This window comes from Mastigoproctus giganteus, chromosome 4, assembly GCF_048544385.1.
Source record: "Mastigoproctus giganteus isolate SK-2022 chromosome 4, ASM4854438v1, whole genome shotgun sequence".
Classification (NCBI taxonomy): Eukaryota; Metazoa; Arthropoda; class Arachnida; order Uropygi; family Thelyphonidae; genus Mastigoproctus; species Mastigoproctus giganteus.
The window spans coordinates 86,624,274-86,646,845 of record NC_143578.1 but is presented as its reverse complement, the minus strand read 5'-3'; the positions used below and the strand labels follow the sequence as shown (position 1 = coordinate 86,646,845).

General features: G+C 38.8%; 1 protein-coding gene across 4 annotated transcripts in view; it reads left to right on the top strand.

Moving 5' to 3' along the window:
• The window catches only part of LOC150086883 (uncharacterized), a 791,472-nt gene that overhangs the window by 14,120 nt on the left and 754,780 nt on the right, over window positions 1-22,572 (top strand). For all 4 annotated transcript variants that reach the window (XM_090371653.1, XM_090371652.1, XM_090371655.1 and 1 more), the window contains exon 2: window positions 12,676-12,766. In XM_090371653.1, coding sequence (XP_090227779.1) covers window positions 12,676-12,766 — 91 coding nt within the window. The remainder of the gene's footprint in view (window positions 1-12,675; window positions 12,767-22,572) is intronic.

The window sequence follows — 22,572 nt, the reverse complement described above, 5'->3', positions numbered from 1 at the left end:
TTTCGTCTAGAAAACAGCAAATCGACCACACACACACACACACACACACACACACACACACACACACACACACACACACAATTTACAGACATTATATATGGCGCAATATGGCCTAAGATGCTGATGTACCTAAAACGATACAACAGTCGGAGTGTGAAGTTGCGAAGAACATGCTCCAAGTTTCTTCCGACACAGAGAAAATTTCATCTTGAAATTTCTTTAGCGCAGGAATGGTTCGTCGATTCTTCTGAAAACACTATAATAACTCCAGTATAAAAATCACAAGGGTTTAAATCAGGTGATACTGGATGCCACGCCTGCCCTTTATCATGCACCTCAAGGTAGTGTTAGAAGCCGCCCTCTTATCAAAATTTTCATCCTCAAACTCCAGAACAACTCTAGAGAATATTCAGTGTTGCCAAATCTCCAAACCTTTCCCTACAGAGTAATTGAAGCCAAGCTTGCGAAACTGCAAAGAAACAAATAGTATGATAAATAGAATTATCACAGTGTAAATATATCTTACGCGATGGAAACACCATCGTCAAGAAAGTTTCTTACACGATGCTGGGATATTTTCTTGCATTGTGTTTCTGTTTCTTCTTTATAATGAGAAGCCTGGTATGTACGTGAAACTTGTGGAATTCATTGCTTCCTGTGATGTATGTACAGAGGAGTGCAAAGTGACACCAATTTCTAGGATCCCATCTCAATGAATAGCACCGTAGCACATTTTTCACTTTTTCATTTTCGCTGGTATCATCTAGCTGTTGTCTATTTTTCTCTGACAAAACTGGGTGCAGTTCCTATTATCGACTTGTAATCAAGTTAAATGTTCATTAATTCGGTTGTATACTGTGGTCGGTTTATTTCGGGCAGGAGCAAAATGCATCCCCAAACCGACTAACTCGCCGAGGGTGTGAAAAAATTCCTCCGTTCCTGACGGGAATCAAACCCAGGCCTTTTCTGACAACTTGTAAGATTTGAAAATCTTACAAAAATGAAATATTTTTTATTAAGACTTTGAAAGTTAGTTTTCCTTTGATTCTTGCCATTAATAGGATAAATGGGTAATATATGCAGTTTCAGAAATAAGAATTATTCTGGTAAGAGATATAAAAATTAAAAGAGTAGTAGGAACGAAAACAGAGCCATTAGCTTTACTTCCGTTAAACCAGGGAACTGATGGAGGATACTATGACAAACCCAGCAGGGGGTCCGGCGCTACAAAAACAACTTAAGGTTTATGAGGGGTCACACACCGGAAACGTATTCTGAACAACACACACACACTAGTTTCTAAAAATAGACGCGATGGTCTCCAGTGTCACAATTTGTGGTTTTTTTAGTGCAATAGAGACAAGCTGTTATGAGACAGAAAGAGTTGTTTTGAAGTATTCGGCCGACATCAAAGAACACATGTCAACAGGTTGTAAAGAAAGGGGTATAGAGAATCACGTGCTATGAGGCAGGCTGAACTAGGCCTTCCAACAAATGAAAAGAGAAAGAAATGAAAAAGAAAGAGTGATTGGAAGAAAACACTGTGGGGAGGCGTGGAAAACTCCGGGAGAAAATTGTGGATGGATATGGACACAGGAGGAGAGAGAGTGGAAAAAGGGAAGAGAAGGAGAGGGGAGAATTTTTTGAGCGGTGCTAGTGAAAGGGTGAGTCGGGAGGAGTTGCTTGAAAGATGATGAAGAAATAGCCGACAAAAAAAGTTGAAGTGGGGTTATCAGTAATGTAGTGAGTGAGAAATTAGGAGATGAACGGGAAAGGGGTAGTTAAAGGAAGTTCTGCAAACAGTGAGAATGAGAAAGGAAGATTCCCTTAGAAGACCCAGTCCACGGAGGAAGGCGATGACATCCCGAAATAGTCTTGAAAGGCAAAGTCACAACCCTGGAACAGAAGGTAGCCGTCCTTACAGGCAAAGTAGAGATCCTGAAAGCGGAGTAGCAGTTGCGAATGCCGTATGATAATGCCCTGGAAGCTGTAAGATATAGCCCTGGATAGCAGAAGATAGCAGCTCTGGATAAGGATAGGATAGAAGGCCCTTATGAAGACACCGGATCACAGAAATTAAGTAAGTGAAAGTTAATTTGAGAATACTGTAAGTTAACTGCTAGAGAAAGGACTGTAGTGCGATATTTGGGGAATTCAATGATAAGAGAAAGTTATTTTGAAAATACTGTAAGTTAAATACTAGTGAAAGGACTGTAATACGATTTTGGGGAATTTAATGATAAAGATAAGATTAGATGGGTGAACCAAAATAGGAGTAAAATCTAATCTAAGGCAATTATGGTTGGTTTAGGCAGTAATTTGGAATAAGGAGGATAGTAATGTAGATGAGAAAGTGAACGGAAGGAATTGTAGTAAAAATAGAAATATTAAATGTGTGGAGATAAAATTTATGTATATTGCCAACCCTTAAAGGTGTGTTTGAATGTAATACAGTATTGTATTTTGGTGATCAAGTTCTGTAACTGATAATGGTTAAAGAAATATATAAGAAAGAGGCATAGGGAATTAAAGAATAAATTGGTAGTTATGATGATACATAAAAGTAATATGATCAATGATATGTTTAACTTTAATGATAAAAAAAATATTATTGACACCTATGAGGTATGATTTGATTGTGTTGTAATAGGAGCAAAAATAAGGTGAGCATATAAAGAGTGTAACTATTTAACCTGTGTATGTGTAATGAGAAAGGTGAGATAAAAAAAAGGGGTCAAGTCTGTAAAGGAGCCTGTTAGATAGGAAGAGACTGGATATGTTGTAAGTACCTTGGTGTTGAAACAGTGAAATTCTATTCTTAATGAGATTTGTTATGATTTAACTGTAAATATGCATAATAAACTTGTTTTTTTTGTATAACATTTGTGTGTGTGTGTGTAATTGTTGTACTGGACACAAGCCTAACCAATGGGAATTAAACATATATAAGAGTTTCTCCCCTATGAACTTAGAATTTTCTGAGAAGTAAAGTCAGATGCGCAAGTGGGGAGATATTATAAAGGGGAGTTGTTTAAATAGGGGAATAAATTAAAATAATATATAATACAACATTTAAACCCCCCCCCCCCACAAACTCTGCACTTTGCTAGTTACGAGTATTTTAATTATTAAGTACGGTTGATTTACTCGATTGTGTGCGGTTATTAACTTCGGTAATTGTAACAATTTCACAGCCGAAACTGAAAACACAAGACAAACATGCAATTTGCAAACAGAGTATGCTGATGCATTATGGCCTTAGTTGCCTTGGGGTAAGATAAAATAACAATACCACCAACAATTGACTGTAACAATACCACCAATAATCTGACTATAAGTAGTTATTCTAGACATTTTCATTTTAAATTTTAGTCCATATGTTTTACATCAAGAATTATTTGTGGCTGTACTCCTAAAATTGAAGTTACCTCCTTGACCGACTAATTCATAAAATATTTAAAGTTAGATTGTGGAGATGGCGAGAAGCAGTGGATGCTGATATTAGTTGTACTGGAGTATGACTAAGCTTCTATTCCATTCGCTCCAGCCAGTTTGGCGCCTGGAACAATATTCGCAAGTGTCACACGAGACTCTCTTATACACGCATTCACAACACAGTTATACGTAGATTATGAGGTTGTTACAAGTGGAAGCAACAAGTGAAACATCATAGCAGTACTGATGCGATGAATCTTGAACTGCGAACATGGCACGCCACACAGCATTCTGTATACAGTACTGTACTTGCAAAAGGGTGCCATTATAAACATATTCCAGAAATATAATTTTGTCCTATTGTTTATAAACAGTAATTAAAAAGGCAGAATCCAAGATTTGATCTCAACATCGAATTTTTAAAGCACAGAAGATAACCAAATATTTAATTGAAACTCATTTATCAGCCATTTCCCAATTTACACTCAGTTAATTCAGGGTGTTCATTTGTTTTTAATAAGAGTCAATATTCAATAATATTCGGAAACCTAAAATAATGTTGGTTTCCAAATGTGATTTTGTAACAGTTGACAAACCGCCTCTTGTGAGCCTTTCAAATTGCACATATTTATGTTATCAAGAACTTTTCACTTTTTTATCGAATGAAGCACAATATGGGCAATTAAATAAATGCAAATTATTCACTTTGCATTTATTTAAATGCAACCTACATTATTTTAGTTCAGATAATCAATTAAGTACAATGTAAGTTTAAAGTGTAAATTTAATTAAATGAGAAATGAAATATATGAAATCCTTGCTTCAGACCGACTCACATCTCGAAAAAAAGCCGAATAAAAATTCCTCGCATCATTGACAAGATTCGAATCTGGGAATTTTCCTTATGCCCTCGCGGTAGCACAGCATCTATAAGCACTGCGCTTCCCACACCTGGTGGAAAAGACACCCGTTCGAATCTCGTCAATGATGTGAGGAATTTTTATGGGTTATTTTATTTTTTTCCACGACGTGGCTGGTGCTCGTTGGTAAGTACAGCTGCTAGAATCGCCCTCCTCCACACACTGGGTGGAAAAGATAGGAGTTCGAATCCCCTCAACAATACGACGAATTTTTAAGGGCTTTTTCTGAACGTGGCTTAGTTTATCGGTCTCAGGCGAGGGTAGTTTGGTTTTTCTCCCCGAAAATTCGAGTTTTTCGTTCAGCAAACTCACCACAGAACACACGCAATTTACAGACATTATGTATGTACCAACTGTGCGGCAGTGGAGAATTAAAAAGACCTGGGGGTAATTGTGCAGTCAGATATGAAGTTTTATGAGCAGTGCAGACAGGTGCAAGAGTGTCTTGTCAATGATATACAGGAATTTTTCTAGCAGGGATAAGGAGGTGATTATCCTCTTATATGAGGCAGTGGTCAGACCACACCTTTACTGCATACAGGTCTGGAGGCTTAATTTTAGGAAGGATATAGAGCTTCTGGAACGAGTACAGAGAAGGGCAACGAGATTGGTGAATGCAGCAAAGGGTTGTTGTTACCAAGAAAGGCTTAAGTTTTGCAATTGCAGCGTCTGCAGACTAGGCACCTTCGAGGTGATCTGATTGAGGTGTTAAGGCCTTGAATGCTTTGAGCAAGCTCAATGCTGATGGGATTCTTCTTCTTCTTCTTCTTGCTCAGATTACGCACCTGAGAGGGGCATAGATTCAAATCGAGGAAAGACAGTTGTAGAATAATTGTGCGAAAATTTGCCTTTAACCAGCGGGTGGTTGATTGCTGGAACAAGATTCCATCTGTCATTGTGGAAGTTGACAGCTTAAATAAATTCAAGCAGAACTAGACAAACTTTTGGAGTTGGTTGAGTGAAATGGGGTGGTTTTTTTTTTTTTAATTTTTTATTTTGACTGATTCTGTATGTGTGTGTGTGTGTGAGAGAGAGAGAGAGAGAGAGAGAGAGAGAGAGAGAGAGACTTACGGAGTGAATCCGTGTAGTGCGGCGGATGGAGTCGCCTGCATTTACACCTTTTAGGAACATCTGAGTTGATTGCAGTCGGTCGAAGAAACACTTCCTATCGTCATGATTTTTTTTTTCCTTCTGGGAATTGAGATGCAAATTGCATATATTCAGTGGTTGGTTTTCTTGTTTTGCTGGATTAAAAACCCAAGGGGAGGAAAGGCCAAGGTGTGAAAAAAAAATCCGATAAAAACTCTTTCTAATTAATGGGATTCGAGTCACAGTTTCTTTTCCCACATCATATCGAAGGAGTGTGATTATAACCAAACTTTTGCGAAGGTCATCAGTGGTGAAACTCATGTTTAGTCTTCAGAGCAAAAGTTCCGGCATCCCCATCTCCGCCGACCGGGCTAGCCGAGTGGGTAAAGTACCTGCCCGGCAACCCAAAGGTCGCGGGTTCGATTCCCGCCTCGGGCTTGGATCAAAGTACTGCAAAAACCTTGGGAGGTGCAATATGGCCACAGAAGCCGATGCGCCAACAACTACCAAATCAAAAAAAAAAAAAAAAATCCCCATCTCCTTCAACTCATCATGCACGGCACTAACTTAAGTATTTGAGTACTATAGGTTTTGATTCCTTTCGTGTTTCGGATTTTCATAAAAAAAAAAAAAAAAACTACAGTGGTATGTATTTGCTTTTTAATGGATTCGATTGCTGAAATCATATGATACTATTTATACCCCATATTAAAAAAAAATGCCGGACAATCTCATTGCCAATACGGAGGCAGCATTCGAACTCGTAACATTTATTTTTACACAGGTACATTATCCACTGGGCAAATCCGGCAATACGGGTTAACAATTTTACTTAATGCTGCGACTACTGTTTTGTGGAGATTATAGGGACCAGAGCTACTACACTATCTAATAAAAACAACGAATTACCCCTGAATACTTAGACAATTTGCATAATCTTAAACACAAACACAGAATTTTCAAAAATTCTTGCTGTATCCCGCGAGAATGCACGATTTATTAGGTTCTGTTGTACTCTATAAATATGATAAAAAGTAAAATCTTTTTAAAACAAAGTTAAATTTATATATAAAGATACCTAAATAAATTGCTATGCTACCTTTAAGAGTTCAGTTTTGTAAGAACTACATCGTTATTTGTATTTCGGGGTTGTTTCAGATTGTTGGATGAGAAATATACTATAACATACAGAAATACAAATAAGGAAGTAACTCCCGTTGTAGGTACCAGACTAACGATAAGTTGAATATTTTATTTATATATTCCAGTAGCGATACGATACAGTACTAATGATTAAAGGAGACCTGATATATAGGACCGGATAGCATATGGAAAGCTAGATTCAACGTTAAAGCATCGAAGCCAGGAACCTCTATAGTAATTGCACCTAGTAAACCATTCTTCCTTCCTCTCTGCCTACACGCCCATCACGGACACGAACACTTGGTTGGGTAGGTTTAACACGTGCGACATGGCTCAAAATGAATGCGAAAATCATTGAGCCGGCACATATTCCCTGAGTAACCGTGATCCAGTCAGCAAGAAGATCGTTGACTCATTTAGTGTTCTCTTGCTCTGTGTACTTGGCGGGACAGCTTTCCTCCCTCCCCCCGCCACACGCACTTGGGCTGATGTGATCACTCTTTATTTTCACGATTTCTGCTTGCATCATATAAGTTGTTTGGTACTTTCGAATTTAAAACTTCTAGATATGTACTTGGACTTTCAGTTGAATATACATTTTCTTGGTTCAACGCTCTATTATGCTTTGTGTTTGCTCTAATATTATTTTAACTCTCCCCCCGTTGCTCGGAATGCCTGGATTGTATTGGCAGCTGTTCGCTTTATCGTGTGGAGGGAGTTTTTCTTTTATGAAGCTGTGTGACCAAATACAGAATAAGTGGGGGGGGGGGGGGGGAACACGCTGTTGCTTCTGAAGTGATTTCTGAGTCCGCCCCTGACCGCACAGCTTAGAAACTAGGCACCTTAAAGGAGACTTGATTGAGGTGTTTAAGGCTCTGCGAGGCCAAAGTAAAATGAATGAGGACGAAATTTTCATGGTTATAAATGATTTCTAACTAGGGGCCGTAAATTCAGGTTACGGGGGAAGATTTTTAGACTGGATTGCAGGAAGTTTATTTTAGCTAGCTTGTTATAAATTACTGGAATAAGTTACCTACGTGAGTGGTAGAGGCTTGACAGTTTGGGGAAATTCAAAGGCCAGCTGGATAATTACTTACGGGAGGAGGGAAACGCATAGGTTGTCTTTCCTTTTCTTTTATCAGTTTATTTAATTTAATTTTATTATTTTGCTTTTTTTTGGCTGATGAAGCAAAAGCCTTATGCTTTCTTGCACCATATGGCCAATACTAATACAAAATACAGTACTAATAAGAATACTAATATTTTCTCACACCATAGTCGAGTTAGTCGGTCTCGGGCAAAGGTTGCATGGGGTTTTTCCTATGGAAACCACAATGCCAAGAGGCAAACTGATCAAAGAAAATATACTAGTACCTATATAATATAGCAATGTCCTATTTTATTTGCCTTGGCGAAAATTTGTCTTTGCCAAACAACACTATGGGGCTCTCATGGCATTGGTTCAGGAAGAGCAATGGCCATTTATAGCAACTCTTCGCGTTTTGCCGCTTAACAATCCTTTTAGACTGGATTGCATTTAATCTACAGTAATAAATTGCCGCCAATGTTGTATTTGTTCCAGTCTATACAAAGTCATCCATGTGAAACGATATGAAAAAGCCTTGCTGATGTCCAAATTAATATGTTAGAATTATTGTTTGCATCTAGTTCTTTTGTAAACAACCTCTTAATAGGTAATTAGATTAGCCAGGCATGCTCTTTTCTTAACAAATCCTCGCCATGATTCTCTTGTAAATCCATTCTCATTCAGATTAATGTCAGATTGATCCATTCCCATTCAGAATGATATCATATTCTAACCTTAACTGTGGGTTGCATAATTTTACCTAGCACTGAACTGAGACACATATAATGAAATTTTTGTAGGAAACTGTATTTTTATGTACACTGAGTACTCTTTCTGAGTTTTTCTGTAAGATTAAATATTACAGTTGTTTAGTAGAAATATTAATATCAGTCCTTAAATTTACCCAGTGTAATTTTTAAATTTAGAAAATCTAAATTTATTTTTCATTTGACTCACCTTCGTGGTTACAGAAATTCCATAAGAAAGAATAAAATTACAAATTTATTAATTTAGCTCATACTAACTGTACTGTGCAGTTCTACACATACTACTATATTGTACTTTGTTTGATAAAGCTTTTTAGGGCGTGTTCGCATATGCTTGAAAGAAAGGCCTATTATCTTCATCATATCCATCCATCTGCATGTAAAGCGTATGTTATATAATCGCGACTCCCAGAAGACAGAATTTCACGAAATTTTATATTTAACTCTTTTAGAAAGATTTGTCGAGCTATCCCAAATTTCATTAAAATTGAACAAACAGAAATTAGACAATTATTATTTTTTTTGTACGTATCATATCGCTATCCATATGCTTGCATATAGTTGAATCACTGAATAATGTTTGTTGCGCTCGTTAACATATTAGATCGAGGAGCTTTTATCGTCGACCCCCTAAATTGAGAATCACTGACATGGCTGAGCAACTAAATGTTATTGTTATGTTATTTTGGTTTTTTTAGGAGCATTAGCAACTAAAGCCATATTGCTCCATGATATGCGGTGGTCATTCCCTGACCTTTCCGCATCCTCTGTATTTGGTGGTGACGGGCTCGAATCCCGGTCTAATCAAGAAGCGTGTGCTACGCACTGCTGCTCCTTCCCACCTGGCTACGGAGGCGCCGGCAACTAAATGTACCCAGACTACCAATAATTGACATCAGGCTAAGGTAAAATGAATGACTAAGGTAAAAATGTTCACAGGGGTGATAAATGCCGCGAACATCTGGGATTTCTGTCTGTGGCACAACCCTCCGCCATCCTCGAGATCTGTCCCTACATTAATCCTCAAATACAACCTTCTGAAACTTTGTAATCGTTTCCTACCTGCCCAGGTACTCCCTAAAATACAGGCACTGCTGCGACTTGGAATTAATCTGTAGAAAATGACTACTGTTTACAAATACCGTCGCATTCTCTTAGAGTGGATCGCATCTGCTCAATCGGAATGACTCCTTCCAAATCTTGTAGCTTAAACTGTGCCAGATTGCTAAACATCGACACCAGCCATCCACCTCTCCGATCCCTACCGCGCTATGATTTTGAGCGGCAACAATAATTGTTTTCATCTGCGTTTGTTTTTGATCAAAATCCATGGTTTGATATTGATTCAGCTTCCTTGCCATTGTTTTTAATTGTTCTTGATTTGTGCTTCGATGTTCATATTTTTTTCCTCTTTATATTTTTCTATTTATTATAATTTCTTTTTTTATGCTTTTTAATTTTTGTATAAGATAATATTTCTTGTGTAACTTTTCCTTTTCCCAATTTTTAATCACATGTATCATTTTCTGCCTTAATGTAAAACTCCTGGCCATGTCGCCGCGATGAGTATTATTGTTCCTTGTACTTAGCAGCAATAAAGAAATTTATATTTTATTATATTTATATAAATCATGAATCATTACAGATTTTCCTATTATACTAATCGCACAGAAACGTGAAATACGTGTTATATTTCAATCGATATTAAAATCCAGGAAGAATAAAGAAATTCTTCCTGGATTTTATTGCTATCAATTACAAAAGTGTTGACAGCATTAATACAGTCTGAGGTACGTGCTGCTATTTGATTAATTTATTAAACCATGGGAGATCCGTGAAATATATGTTGCGTTTCAGTTTTTTATTAAAATTCAGTAGGAATAAGTAAAGCACATAAGAGAAAAATTGCTTAAATATTATGTTGAGGTATGAGCAGTGAAGGGAAAACAATTACTTTTGTATAATTAATTGGCAACAATTTTGTTATTTACTCTTCACTTTTATTAATCAAAGAAAATGAAAATTACATTTATTTTGAGAAATTGAACGCTCCTGAATTGTACTGCATTTCAACATTAACTAACCTGCTAAAATTACTTTGTGCTTTTTAAGTACAATTACTGTAGCGTAATAAATGAATCCGAAACCACGATTGAAAAGCGAGAATGTATGGTTTTTGTTAACGAAGAGGTCTCGGTCCCATTCATTTCGGATAACTGAGGTCCTACTTTATTTAAATATAACATAAAAACTGTAGTATTTTAAATATAAATTTAATGTTGATTAAATGAGTTCATTTGAGCAGAAGTAGAAAGCGATATTTGTTAAAATAAGATGGTGAATATTCCATTCGATTGAATGCTGATTAGTTTCAAAAACTCATGAGTGATACCGTCAGAAGTCATCGGACCGGGAATGAGTATTCCAATATGGGAGGAAGTAGTAAAGAATTATCATTCTGTACTCCTTTATCAACTTTATCATGTTACTTTATCAAGTTAACATTAGCTGAGGAGAGAACGCCAAGAATTTGAAAGAGCACCTTATAAAACATGGGGTACAATAACACAGAAAACTTATGTGAAAAAAATGTATGGTTAAAGAACAATTGGACTTATATACACTTAGTGTCAGAAAATTTGCTACGCCCTAAAAGTGTAGTTTGATTTAGATGAGTCCTGTTTACAAATAAGGAATTGAAAAGAAATGATCAAAGCATCTGAACAAAAGATCTATGTTAAATGTATAAGGTAACGAAAACTTTGAAATAAAACCAGTGTGAACGATTATCATAAAAGACTACACCTTATATCATTATTTTAGGCTCTCGATTTGTATGCTTTGATTGAGAGAGGCAAGAACAACCCTTTCAAATGGGCGTTGCCACACGCGAATCCTGTCTTTGCTCTTCGAACAGAGCATCTCTTCACCACAAATGTTTGTGCGTATGTATTCTTAATTCCAGCTGGTTTCGTCTCTGCATCATTGTTAAGTCGCCGAACATGATGATACGTGGTGTATGGGGGGGGGGTCAACGCGTCGTACATGGCGAATGCAGTCATGCTCCTGCCAGTGGTGCTTCTTGCTCGTGGATGTACCAAAGATGAGTTAGCACCATCTCTAATAATCTTCAGTGTTCCTCCGTGACAGTTTAGTGGTTACACCACTTGTCACTCAACTCATTGGGTCACAGCTCCAAGGCGTCTGGATCAGAATGCAGTGACCCAGGTGCCTGCCTTGAACCTGTGAATTGAGAACTCAATGCTGTAAGTTCATATGGTTAGGTGGAGGAGGGCTCAATTCTGAATAGTTTCTCTGGGCATGCCTGCCCTCTCACTGCCTATAGCGGATGGGAACCAATGGCACACGTGCCACGAGGGATACACATAGGACAGTATATAGACACGTGGTTATTCATAAATAGTTTATTCTCAAAAAAAGTATTTTTTTAATTTTATTTGAAGACAGATTTATTTTATTATTTGGCAGCAGCATCTAGCGGTGAAAACTATTATGTCCAAAGCTATGCAGCAACAAAGTTACCTTTTTAAACAGGTTGATAATTTAATTTACAGAATGGCAGGGCCACCGTATAACTACTCGACTTTCAGCGAGCTGTATTAACTAACTTGTTTTTTTATTTTTTTGGCATACGAAAATTACTATAAATAAATTTTCTGTTTATGCTTTTGTTTCAGCTTAATTTTTACACGCAGGTTGGAAAAGGAACGATAGTTCAGAATCGTTAGCTTATACGAACCCTTGGGGGGGGAAGAGAGAGAGAGAGAGAGAGAGAGAGAGAGAGATGATGATGATGATGAATCCTTTACATCAAATGTAGGGATAGTTAAGAAATAACAGGCTTATAAGAGTAATAACAATAAGAGTCGTGAAGGTACAATTAACCACTTCACTTTTTTTATTTTATTTTAATTTTAGTTTTTCGATTTTGTGCAAGAGTGATCAAAAATGTAGCTGATGTAGTCGAAAGTGAACGGAAGTGAGTTTGTTTGACTGTAATTTTGCGTTATGTTTAACTAAGATGTATTAGAATGGTAAGTTAACTTGTTTCTTTGTCTATATGATGAGCCAGAATATCGTAGAGTTATACATTGTAGTATTATATAATTCTTTACTAGTGTATATTTAGGCAATTCAAACTCTCACGTTTCTTTTGTTAAATTTCTGCATTTATTCCCAAAGCGGTTTTGTTAAAACTACGATCTTGTTACAGTTGAATTCCGAGTATACGAGAAACTTTACATGGCACCAATCCTGCAATCCGACTGTGAGGCAAGAGATTGTGAAGAAGGCACCCGATCCAAGTAAGTTTATATTTGTATCCTTACAATTTCTATGCTGAGGTTTCATTCACTTTTATTTGACATTTGTAACATTTTTCAGTTAAAAAAAAGTTGGTAGTGAAATTAAATATTATGCTTTCAGTAAATTTTATTACTGAAAATACAACAGGCATATCAAGTCTTTTATTAATTAATATATATAAATAAATAAATAAATAAATAAATTGTTTATTCATTTTTATTTCTTTATTTAGTACTGTATTATTATTTTATGTTATTTAGTTTATTTGAAGTTACAAAAACTTCGTTCAGGAACTACACTGTGAGTAGGGTTTATAAATTATAAAGAAACAGCATTTACAAAAGTTACAGAAATTACAGGATTAATAATGAGTTGTATTATAATTAATAATGGTATTGGTAGCAAGATGAATTAATGATAAGTAAAAAAAAAAAATTAAGTCTTCATTAGTTAGCAAGGGTTATAAAAGTATAATTTTGTCATAGTGATTAATAGTCCTTTTCGGTACTCTTGACAAACATTTTTTCCAAGCTGCATGGAGTGCAGTCTGCTTACGTACGTTGCTTCTTACGCTAAAGGTTATATACAGGCTGTAACCGTTATGTTACCAGAAAAAAGAATCGTTATTTCAACAGAATTATGTGCTCCGATGCGAGCCATGGTTCCATGGCTCAGATCGAACTCCGATGGTTATTTTGCTGTTAGCAAACCATGACGGAAATGCAAGTGTTCGAAAATTTCCAAAAATCCCAGTAATTTTACTCTTACCCACCATACTACATGTTCTTTAATCAACGTGCACCTGTGTAATCACGACTGAGGCTGTTATTGTATATGCTCAGTTTTCTCTACTTTTAGTGAAGTGTAATTGGATCTTTAAATTGCAGGTTTAATTTCATCCACTCGATACATGTGGTCTGAAAGTACACTTACTCAGTGCTGTAGTCGTAAAATTAACAGAAGGTATACTCTGTGAATGTTACGTACGCAGAGAGCATATTGTGCTTATTAATCGAATTCCAGAGGGTATGCGGTGTATACCTGTGCATATATATATATATATATATATATATATATATATACAGGGTGTCTCAAAAATATTGATACAAACGTTTAGGGGAGGTAGGTAACATCTAAAGGAATATGAATCGCATAGGAACCCATAACCGGAAACGTCACCGTAAGTCGGTACAAGGCGCTGTTCATCAGTTCGGAAGAGGGAAAATTTCTGGTTTACTCATTCAAGCAGTAGTCGCCGCACGAAGAGCATGCATCGATATACGAACTGTGAGCTGGCAGACATGCACCTAGTGTATGGATTAGCAGAGGGCCCACATGGTGTGCGCTCCCATGCGGCACAACGTCGCTTTGCAATAAATGTGTGGGCAGGTATGGTCGGTGACTGCTTAGTCGGCCCATACCTGTTACCATCCCGCATGAACTCCGCTAAATATCGGATCTTTCTTGAACAAGTTCTACCAGGGTTACTTGACGATGTTCCAGAAAATGTTAGACGCATTTGGTTTCAACTGACGGGGCGCCTGCCCATTATGGAAGGTGTGTTTGTGACCATTTGAACAGGCGTTTTGGGCGTCGATGGATTGGCCGTGGTGGACCCGTTGTCTGGCCCCCACGCTCACCTGATTTATCGAGCCTTGATTTCTTTCTGTGGGGGCCCTCAAATCTATCGTGTATGAATCGCCTGTGGAGACGGAAATGGATCTCGTGGCGAGACTCGTCTGCGCTGCTGCTACTGTCAAAGAAACTCCAGGTGTGTTCGACCGTGTCCGCCAATCCATGCTGCGTCGGTGTCACGCATGCATCGCGTCTCATGGTGGAACCTTCGAGCATCTGTTGTAACATCATGAAATGCATCCATCTCGTACTCCATTGTTAATATTATGTCAAATAAATGTTTGTCACTAATTACTGTCTTGTGTCATTTCTGCTTCTTGTGCCTCTGCTACTACTTTCCCGTGACGTTTCCGGTTATGGGTTCCTATGCGATTCACCTTCCTTTAGATGTTACCTACCTCCCCTAAACGTTTGTACCAATATTTTTGAGACACCCTGTGTATATATATATATATATATATATATATATATATATATCCAGAACGTATACGCTATTCACTTAAAAAAATCCAGAGGGTATACGGCGTATACCCTCCACTACAGCCCTGCACTTGTGTTTATACGTGTTTTTTTTTGACTATGTAGCAATTTTAAAATGACCTTTCGTCTTTGGTCTTATTTGGATTACTGGTAAATTGAATATACAAATTTTTATACGTATAAACTACATTAGTGATTTTTCTATTGTTTAAAAGTTATGTTTCTGTATTTTCCAAGTCGTTTGGGATGTAACTTAATGTTCATAATGTTAGCTCACAAATATTCACTAACAAAAAGTAAACAGGAAACTGTTAACAACAGAAGACCTTGCATTGCTTACAATCAGCAATGCAAGGCTTCTGAAGTCATCTAGATGAAAAATGTTTTTTTCCCCCCTCAGTATGCTGCCTGTTAATTCAGTAATCAAGTGTTCAGATTATAGACGTACAATAATGTAGAGTATGTCTGTAAATCTAACTTTTGGACATGTATTGTCTTGTATAGGGCGGTTCCTTAACGTTATCTCATCTGTAAATCTACCGGTATCGGAATAGAACCCATGTTAACATATTAAAAATTAACAAACGATTCGATTTTCAGGAACAAAGCTAAAGAAATGGCTCCGCCAAACAAGCTATATGGCGTCTGTCCGCTTTAAGTGAGCTCCATTACGTGATACGTCCGTGGGGAGTCGGTCAACGACCGCTCTGTATATTGAGAATATATCAGATGAAGACCAGCCTGAGTGGGTTTCTGAGGGGCTTCATTTAGTGTTAAATTGAAATTCCAAGATTTTTTCAATACTTCAGAAAATAATTTTATATTATTATATATTCTTTTTGAATAATTTTAAATGTTATTTGTGGCTAACTTTGGCGGTCTTTGAATATGAATCCTAACTGTTTCACAATAAACGGAATAGTTTGTATTAGCTTGCTCTCTGAGTAAAATACTAATTTTTCTACAGGCAAAAGTAACATTGGCAACTTTTTTTCTTTTTCTTTTTTTTTGTAATGAGGTGTATCGATAACTGTGATCCTTATATTATGAAAAGAACAGCTGCATTTTTCAGTTTTGTAGCGATGCAGTATTTAAACACAGATATCCCTCTACAAAATAGATTTTTTGCCTATATCTATGAACTTATTATTGATAATATCAGAAACAGCGAAGAATGTAATAATGTAAAACCTGAAGTGCTGCGTTACCTTATAAAGAAATTAAAAAAAAAAGCAACTTCCATTCGCACAATTTTTGAAGCCGATTTCTACCTCCAGTTATAAATCCATTTCGTCTACCTCCTCTCATATACAGAGTGCTTGTAAACTTTGTGTGCAGGGCGAAAAGTGGATAAATTGAGTACAAAGATATTTTTATAAATTACTAACAAATAACAAACTGTCTTTTGTTAAAATATGACAGCATTTTTTTGTCTTTTCTAAAATGAAAAACCAACCCTTTCCGCCACCTTATCAGTCAATTTGGATTAACTCCAAAGTTTCTCTTTCTTGTTTATGATTGTACGCAAATTCGCCACCTTGTTTTTAAATCTGAGCCACTAATTTATAGGTGCATCTTTTTGTAGGCAACACCCCTACTTTTTCCCTCTACGCAAAGTTGTAATTCACCAGGTCTTTCATCAACAAAATTTCATCAGCTCAATCATCTCCCAGTTTATCAAGTCTCGTCTTTGGTCTTATTTGGATTACTGGTAAATTAAATGTACATATTTTTATACGTATAAACTACGTTAGTGATTTTTCTTATTTTCTATTGTTTAAAAATTTATGTTTCTGTATTTTCCAAGTCGTTTGGGATGTAACTCCACTTCTTCTATTACTTTTAAGTATTTAAAGGCATACGAAGAATTTGAGCTCCCGAGAACTTAAGTTTTTTTGGAAAATTTTGCCGTCTTTTTGACTTAATTAACATATTAAACTATCTTTAACACATAGTTTAATAGTCTTATTCACTTTCGTTACCTTATTTTTAAATTATCTAGAGATTTTGTAAGTTACGACTTAATATACGTAGGAACCTTTGTATCGGTGGTTTGGTGCGAATATCGAGTCATAACTTATGCTGTAGTGCGTGGTAGGGGAGTTCTAGCGTTTTAATTGCGGTAAATAGGTATCTCGATAGTTTGAATCACGTAGGATGGCGTTAGTTAGATAATTTTATTATCTATTTTTAACTTATAACTTTACAAAATAACAGTGTAACATAATACACTGCTCGATAAAATTAACAGAACAAAATGTTTTTCAAGAATATTTTATTGTGAACATTATCGCCGGAGGGGAATATTTGATATAATAGGCATCCTGGCATGCAAATTCCGAGTATTCAATAGAAAATTAACCTCAGGGGCTCTGGTGAGTATGGGCTTGGCGCACCCAGGGTTGGGTCATGAGGATATCATCATTCTTCTCTTTTTTGGTGATTCCCTTCCCTTATCTCTCTCTCTCTCTCTCTCTCTCTCTCTCTCTCTCTCTCTCTCTCTCTCTCTCGGGGTAATGCAGAAATTTTTTTCTGGCCAGAAAAAAATGGTGCATATGGTGCAGCATAAGCCTGCACCGGCCAGAAAAAAAATGGTGCATATGGTGCAGCATAAGCCTCAGGCTTATGCTGCACCATATGACTAATAATAAATAATACTAATAAATCGATCCACCACATTACAGAGCCGCACATTATGCAAATTTTTCATGCCTATGAAAACACAGGTTCGACCTCATCACTTCATTCCCCTTTTTTTTTTTTTTTTTTTTTTGGCTTGCTCAGTGGGATAGCCACATCTCCAGTACTCAGGATGGCAAGTCGTCGTTTAGATGATTCTTTTGAGATGGCGGACAGTTGAAAGACCTGAAGCCGGGCAGGCGGAACTAGAACGTTGGCTTAATGTGTCATGCAGTGTCGTCTCTGCACTATGTAAGCAGTTTCAGGAGACAGGAGCCATTACAAGAAGACCTGGTTAAGGTCGCCCGAAGGCTATGTCGACCAGAAAAGACCGTTATCTGACTCTAACAGCAGGACGGAACACTATGATGTCTTGTCATTAACTCTCTTGAGATTGTTGCTGTCACAGGTGAAAACATTTCAAACCGGACTGTGTTAGGGAAAAAAACCAAACAAATTATGATATTAGGGTCCTCTGTAAACGATTAAATCTACCCATATATTTATTTTGTCTAAATTGCGTGTGTTCTCTGCTCGATTTGCTTATTTGCTGTACGAAAAAACCTCAGTTTCTGGGGGAAAAAACCTTGCTATCTACGCATGAGACCGACTAACTCAGCCACGGAGTGAAAAAACCCATTATAGTTCCTCGCATCATCGACGGGATTCGAACCCGGGCCTTTTCTACTCGGTGTGGGGAGGACGGTGACGATACCATTGTGCTACAGCGCAGACGACTGTGGTAAGAAGATTCAATTCACGTGGACTCTACGCAAAGAAGCCAGTGGTTTGTATCCCATTATCCCCGGTTATCGGGGAAACTCCGGAGACTGCTATACAAACGCATTCCCATTAATCCCAAAACCACCTCAGAATTCGTCGAAACTGGTGCCATAAACATGTGACTTGGAGCACTGACAAATGGGTACAGTTCTATTCCCTGATGAATCCCATTTTAGCTTACAAAGAGATTACAGACGTTATTTCATCTAGAGACAACGAGGAATGCGGCACCATTCCTCCAATATCAAAGAAAGAGACTCATGGTGGATGCGGTATAAATATCAACGGGCGCATTCCTCTTCATGTTTTTGAGAGGAGTATAGTAACTGCGCAGATGTACCGAGAACAGATCCTCGAACCCTATATGCGACTTTTTAGGGGTGCGGTTGACCCAGATTTTCTTTTCATGCAGGACAACTCCACTGCACATAGTGCTGAAGTGATGGAGGAATACCGAACACCTTAAAACTGAAGGTACCAACGATTGCCGTGGCCCTGCACGATCACAAGACTTAAATCCGATCGAACATGTGTGGGATGCCGACAGCCAACTCCTCGGTCACTTGGTGAGTTAAGGGCTGCACTGCTAGAAGAATGGGATTTGTTACTTCAGAATCTTATAACCACCCTTATATCGAACATGATTCACCGCTCTCAGGCCTGTTTTGTCGTTGAAGGGGGACATAATGTGGTGCTTATGTTACGTGACCATATTTTCGAGCATCTTGTATCGACTTCTGTAATGTGACCTTTTTTGGTAACTGTTATATAACCCTTATAAATGTTCCTGATACCTGTCCGAAATTTCTCATTTCATCGTTATTCTGTAGTACATCCCCATATTCTGTACTACAAGTACCAAATTCTGTCCGAGTTACACCACATTTTCTGTTAATTTTGTCGAGCAGTGTAAAAAGTAAAGTGCAGCCATTATCAACCCACTGCAGGATGGAAGCCTCCTCAACAATTCATGCGGAGGGAAACGCACCATAATCTGCCACGCTGGACCAGCGTGGCACCATAATCTGCCACGCTGGTCCAGTGCGGGTTGGCAGATCGACCGTATTCAGCAGTCAGGGGTTGAACCCCGGTCTACTCAAAGAGCGTGTGCTACTGCACTCCCGCTCCTGACCATTCGGCGAGCAGTGTACATATGACGTAAACTTGATAGGCCCGTACTATAATTCACCAGTTATTACTGCATAACTGGTGAATTATAGTAGTGTTAATTGCATTTAAATCTATTAGTTTAGTGTAGTATTCTCAATTATGTTGAATTTAAACGGAAACCATGCCCCAGACTAGAGCAGCGAAGCAACGGGCTCAAAGCAGCAAGAGTTCTGTTGCTCGGGAGAGACTGAAGGGAGCGATTTTCCTACGAAACATGGCTTGAAGAAATGTACTGTTTGTGCAGTGTTTTCGAAGTTTCTGTAATAAATCATAGCGGCATATTTTTGTGTGTGCTCGGTGCAGAGGTGTGAAGAAATGAGGCGCGAGCTCAGCTTTCTGACGGGCCTTCACGAGAGCTTGAAGAGTGGGGTGGATGCCCTCGAAGGTGTTAAAGTGGGGGTGCCCATTAGCTCTGACCTCACGAAACCACTAGAGAAACCCGAGTCGTACCGGCCAATTGCCCTTCTTACCGTGGCCTGCAAGCTTCTAGAGAGGTTGCTATATAAATGAATTCAACACCACTAGAATGCGGCCGGACTCTCAAGCCTGGAACCTCGACTATTGATGCGCTAAAGACCCTTCTGGATGCTGCTGCTGCGGTGTGTGACAGGAAATACTTCCTAATCATCTCAATCGATTTTGCTGGGGCGTTTGACACAATATGGTGGCCAAGCATCCTCGCCGACTCAGGAAAGCGTCCATACCAATGAATCTATACAGCATAATGAAAAAAACTTATCTGTACAGAAGAAGAAGACAAGTAAATGTACCATACAGGAGTCTGGCTAGACCTGTCTGCAGGGGTTGTACCTAGACCTGTCCTGTGGCTGCTCCTGTGGAACATGGTTCTGGATGAGTTCCTGGCCATGGACTTGGGAGAAGCTCGCACCTAGGCCTTTGCGGATGACCTTATTTTGACAATAACTGCAGACTCCAGGGCCCAACTAGAAGCCATTGCAAATCCAGCTTTGACAGTACTACAGGAATGGGCCTTAACCCACTGCTTGCAGATCTCTCCGGCAAAGACCTGCACAATGCTCCTGAAAGGAAAACTACAAACCCGAAGAACGCCACAATTTAAGATTGGCAACACAACTCTCAAACTTAAACACCCAGATAAAATATCTGGGCGTCATCCTGGATCCCAACTTCTCATTTCAACCCCACTTGAAACGCAAAAAGCAAAATAAGGAATTACTCAGCCGTCGTCGCCAGTTACCAGGAGAGACTGGGGACTCAACAAACGCACCCTAATCCTATACTATAAGACTACCTTTATTCCCATAATCATGTATGCTTCACCAAGCATACATGATTATGGGAAGCATGCAAATATGGCTTTCTGGTACCATAAAGCCACAACCGCAGTCAACAGAAGAACGCTTGATACCATCCACAGATCTGTCCTTTTGCTTACTCGTGCCTACCGCACAGTGAGTACACACGCCTCCCAGGTGCTGGCGGGTGCTCTCCCACTAGATCTTGAAGCTGCTAGAACAGCGATGCTATATTACCTTGCCAAAGGAGTACAAATTACCCATGTGGGACACACCACCAACCCTGCAAACAACCATAAGATGGAGAAAACCAAGCTGATTAAACACCTGCGCCAGGCATGGCAGAGTAGATGGACCCACTCCATCAAGGGAGAGGTCACAAGAAAATTCATCCCAGACATTGACAGGGTGTTTACCCCCAGTCCACTCTCTGGTTCTTCCCAGGACTGAACACAACCTATTTGATAACAGGACATGGCCCTTTCAATGCCAAATTGAGAGCCTTTGGGCTCGTCGATAGCCCTCTCTGCTTCTGTGGAGAGGGAGAGACCTGGCATCATTTGATGCATAGATGCGAAAACAACGAGGATCTACGATGCCTCCTAATTACCAGGATTAGACATACGCTGCAAGACCAGGAGTTATATCTCCTAGACACGGAGGAGGAATACAGGGCATTTTCGCGATTTGCCCAGGACTTGTTCTCCAGAAGGAGAACACTACTTGCGATTCACGGACCAGACTAATTAAAACAAGATAATGAACACCTCATAACTTGGATGCTAGGCTGACTTCATCCTTAGACCTCCCACCACTTGACTAAGACCGCAACTCTTCTGCCACCACCAAAGAATCAAGAACAAACATCATCTCCTGGACACAGAAGACGTGCATACATCATTCAGCCGATATGCGCAAAATCGAAGAAGCTGAAGAAGAACTGAACTTGTCTTCCACAACGACCGACAAACCAGGGCATTGACTTTACCTGACCAAAACTGAAAGGAACAGGAGAAAACCCAAATTGATGAGTAAAACATACCCACTTAAATGGACCAAGAACGAGCTAGAGTGAAAACCCACTAGGACAAGAGTAAACGGAGGATATCCCCAAATGATAAAAAAAAAAAAATAAATTTTCTGTTTATACTCCGGCACGACAACCAAGTCAGTAGAGTTTACAATAAATCGTCAATACAAATATTTATCGTATTTAGTAGTCACGGGCTTGAACCCCGGTCCACTCAAGGAACGCGTACTATGCACTCTCGCTCCTGACCACTGGGCTACGTCAGGCCTTATGATGTTGGTCGGAGTGCAAACTCCACCCTCCGATTGCACCCTGGGACACAGGGTTCGACTCGGGCTCATATCTAGAACTGAGATAACCAGACTTGATATGAAACTGACTGAAAATAACCTTTGAGAAAACGAAACATAAGCCAACCAAGTGGAAATCCAAACATCACAACTGAACTGAACAGCAGCAATTGCTGCCACATGCCCTATTGGCGACCTGTGCTGGGCTCTAGCCCAATATACTTTCATTCCCTTCCCTGCTGGGGGGAGGCGACAGTGCTCCTGTCACCGCCACCCCCTATTTCTTCTCCTGGTGGGGCACGGGCATACCTCACTGTTCTTCCTTGAGGTCTCCTTCTCTATCACCCCTCACACGTCTGTCTTTCCCCGTAGTCTTCAGTCTCCCTCCCTACTCTGCTTATATCGCCAGCGAACGCCCCACACAATGAAAAATTTTTGTATCCAAATTCTCACCGCATACG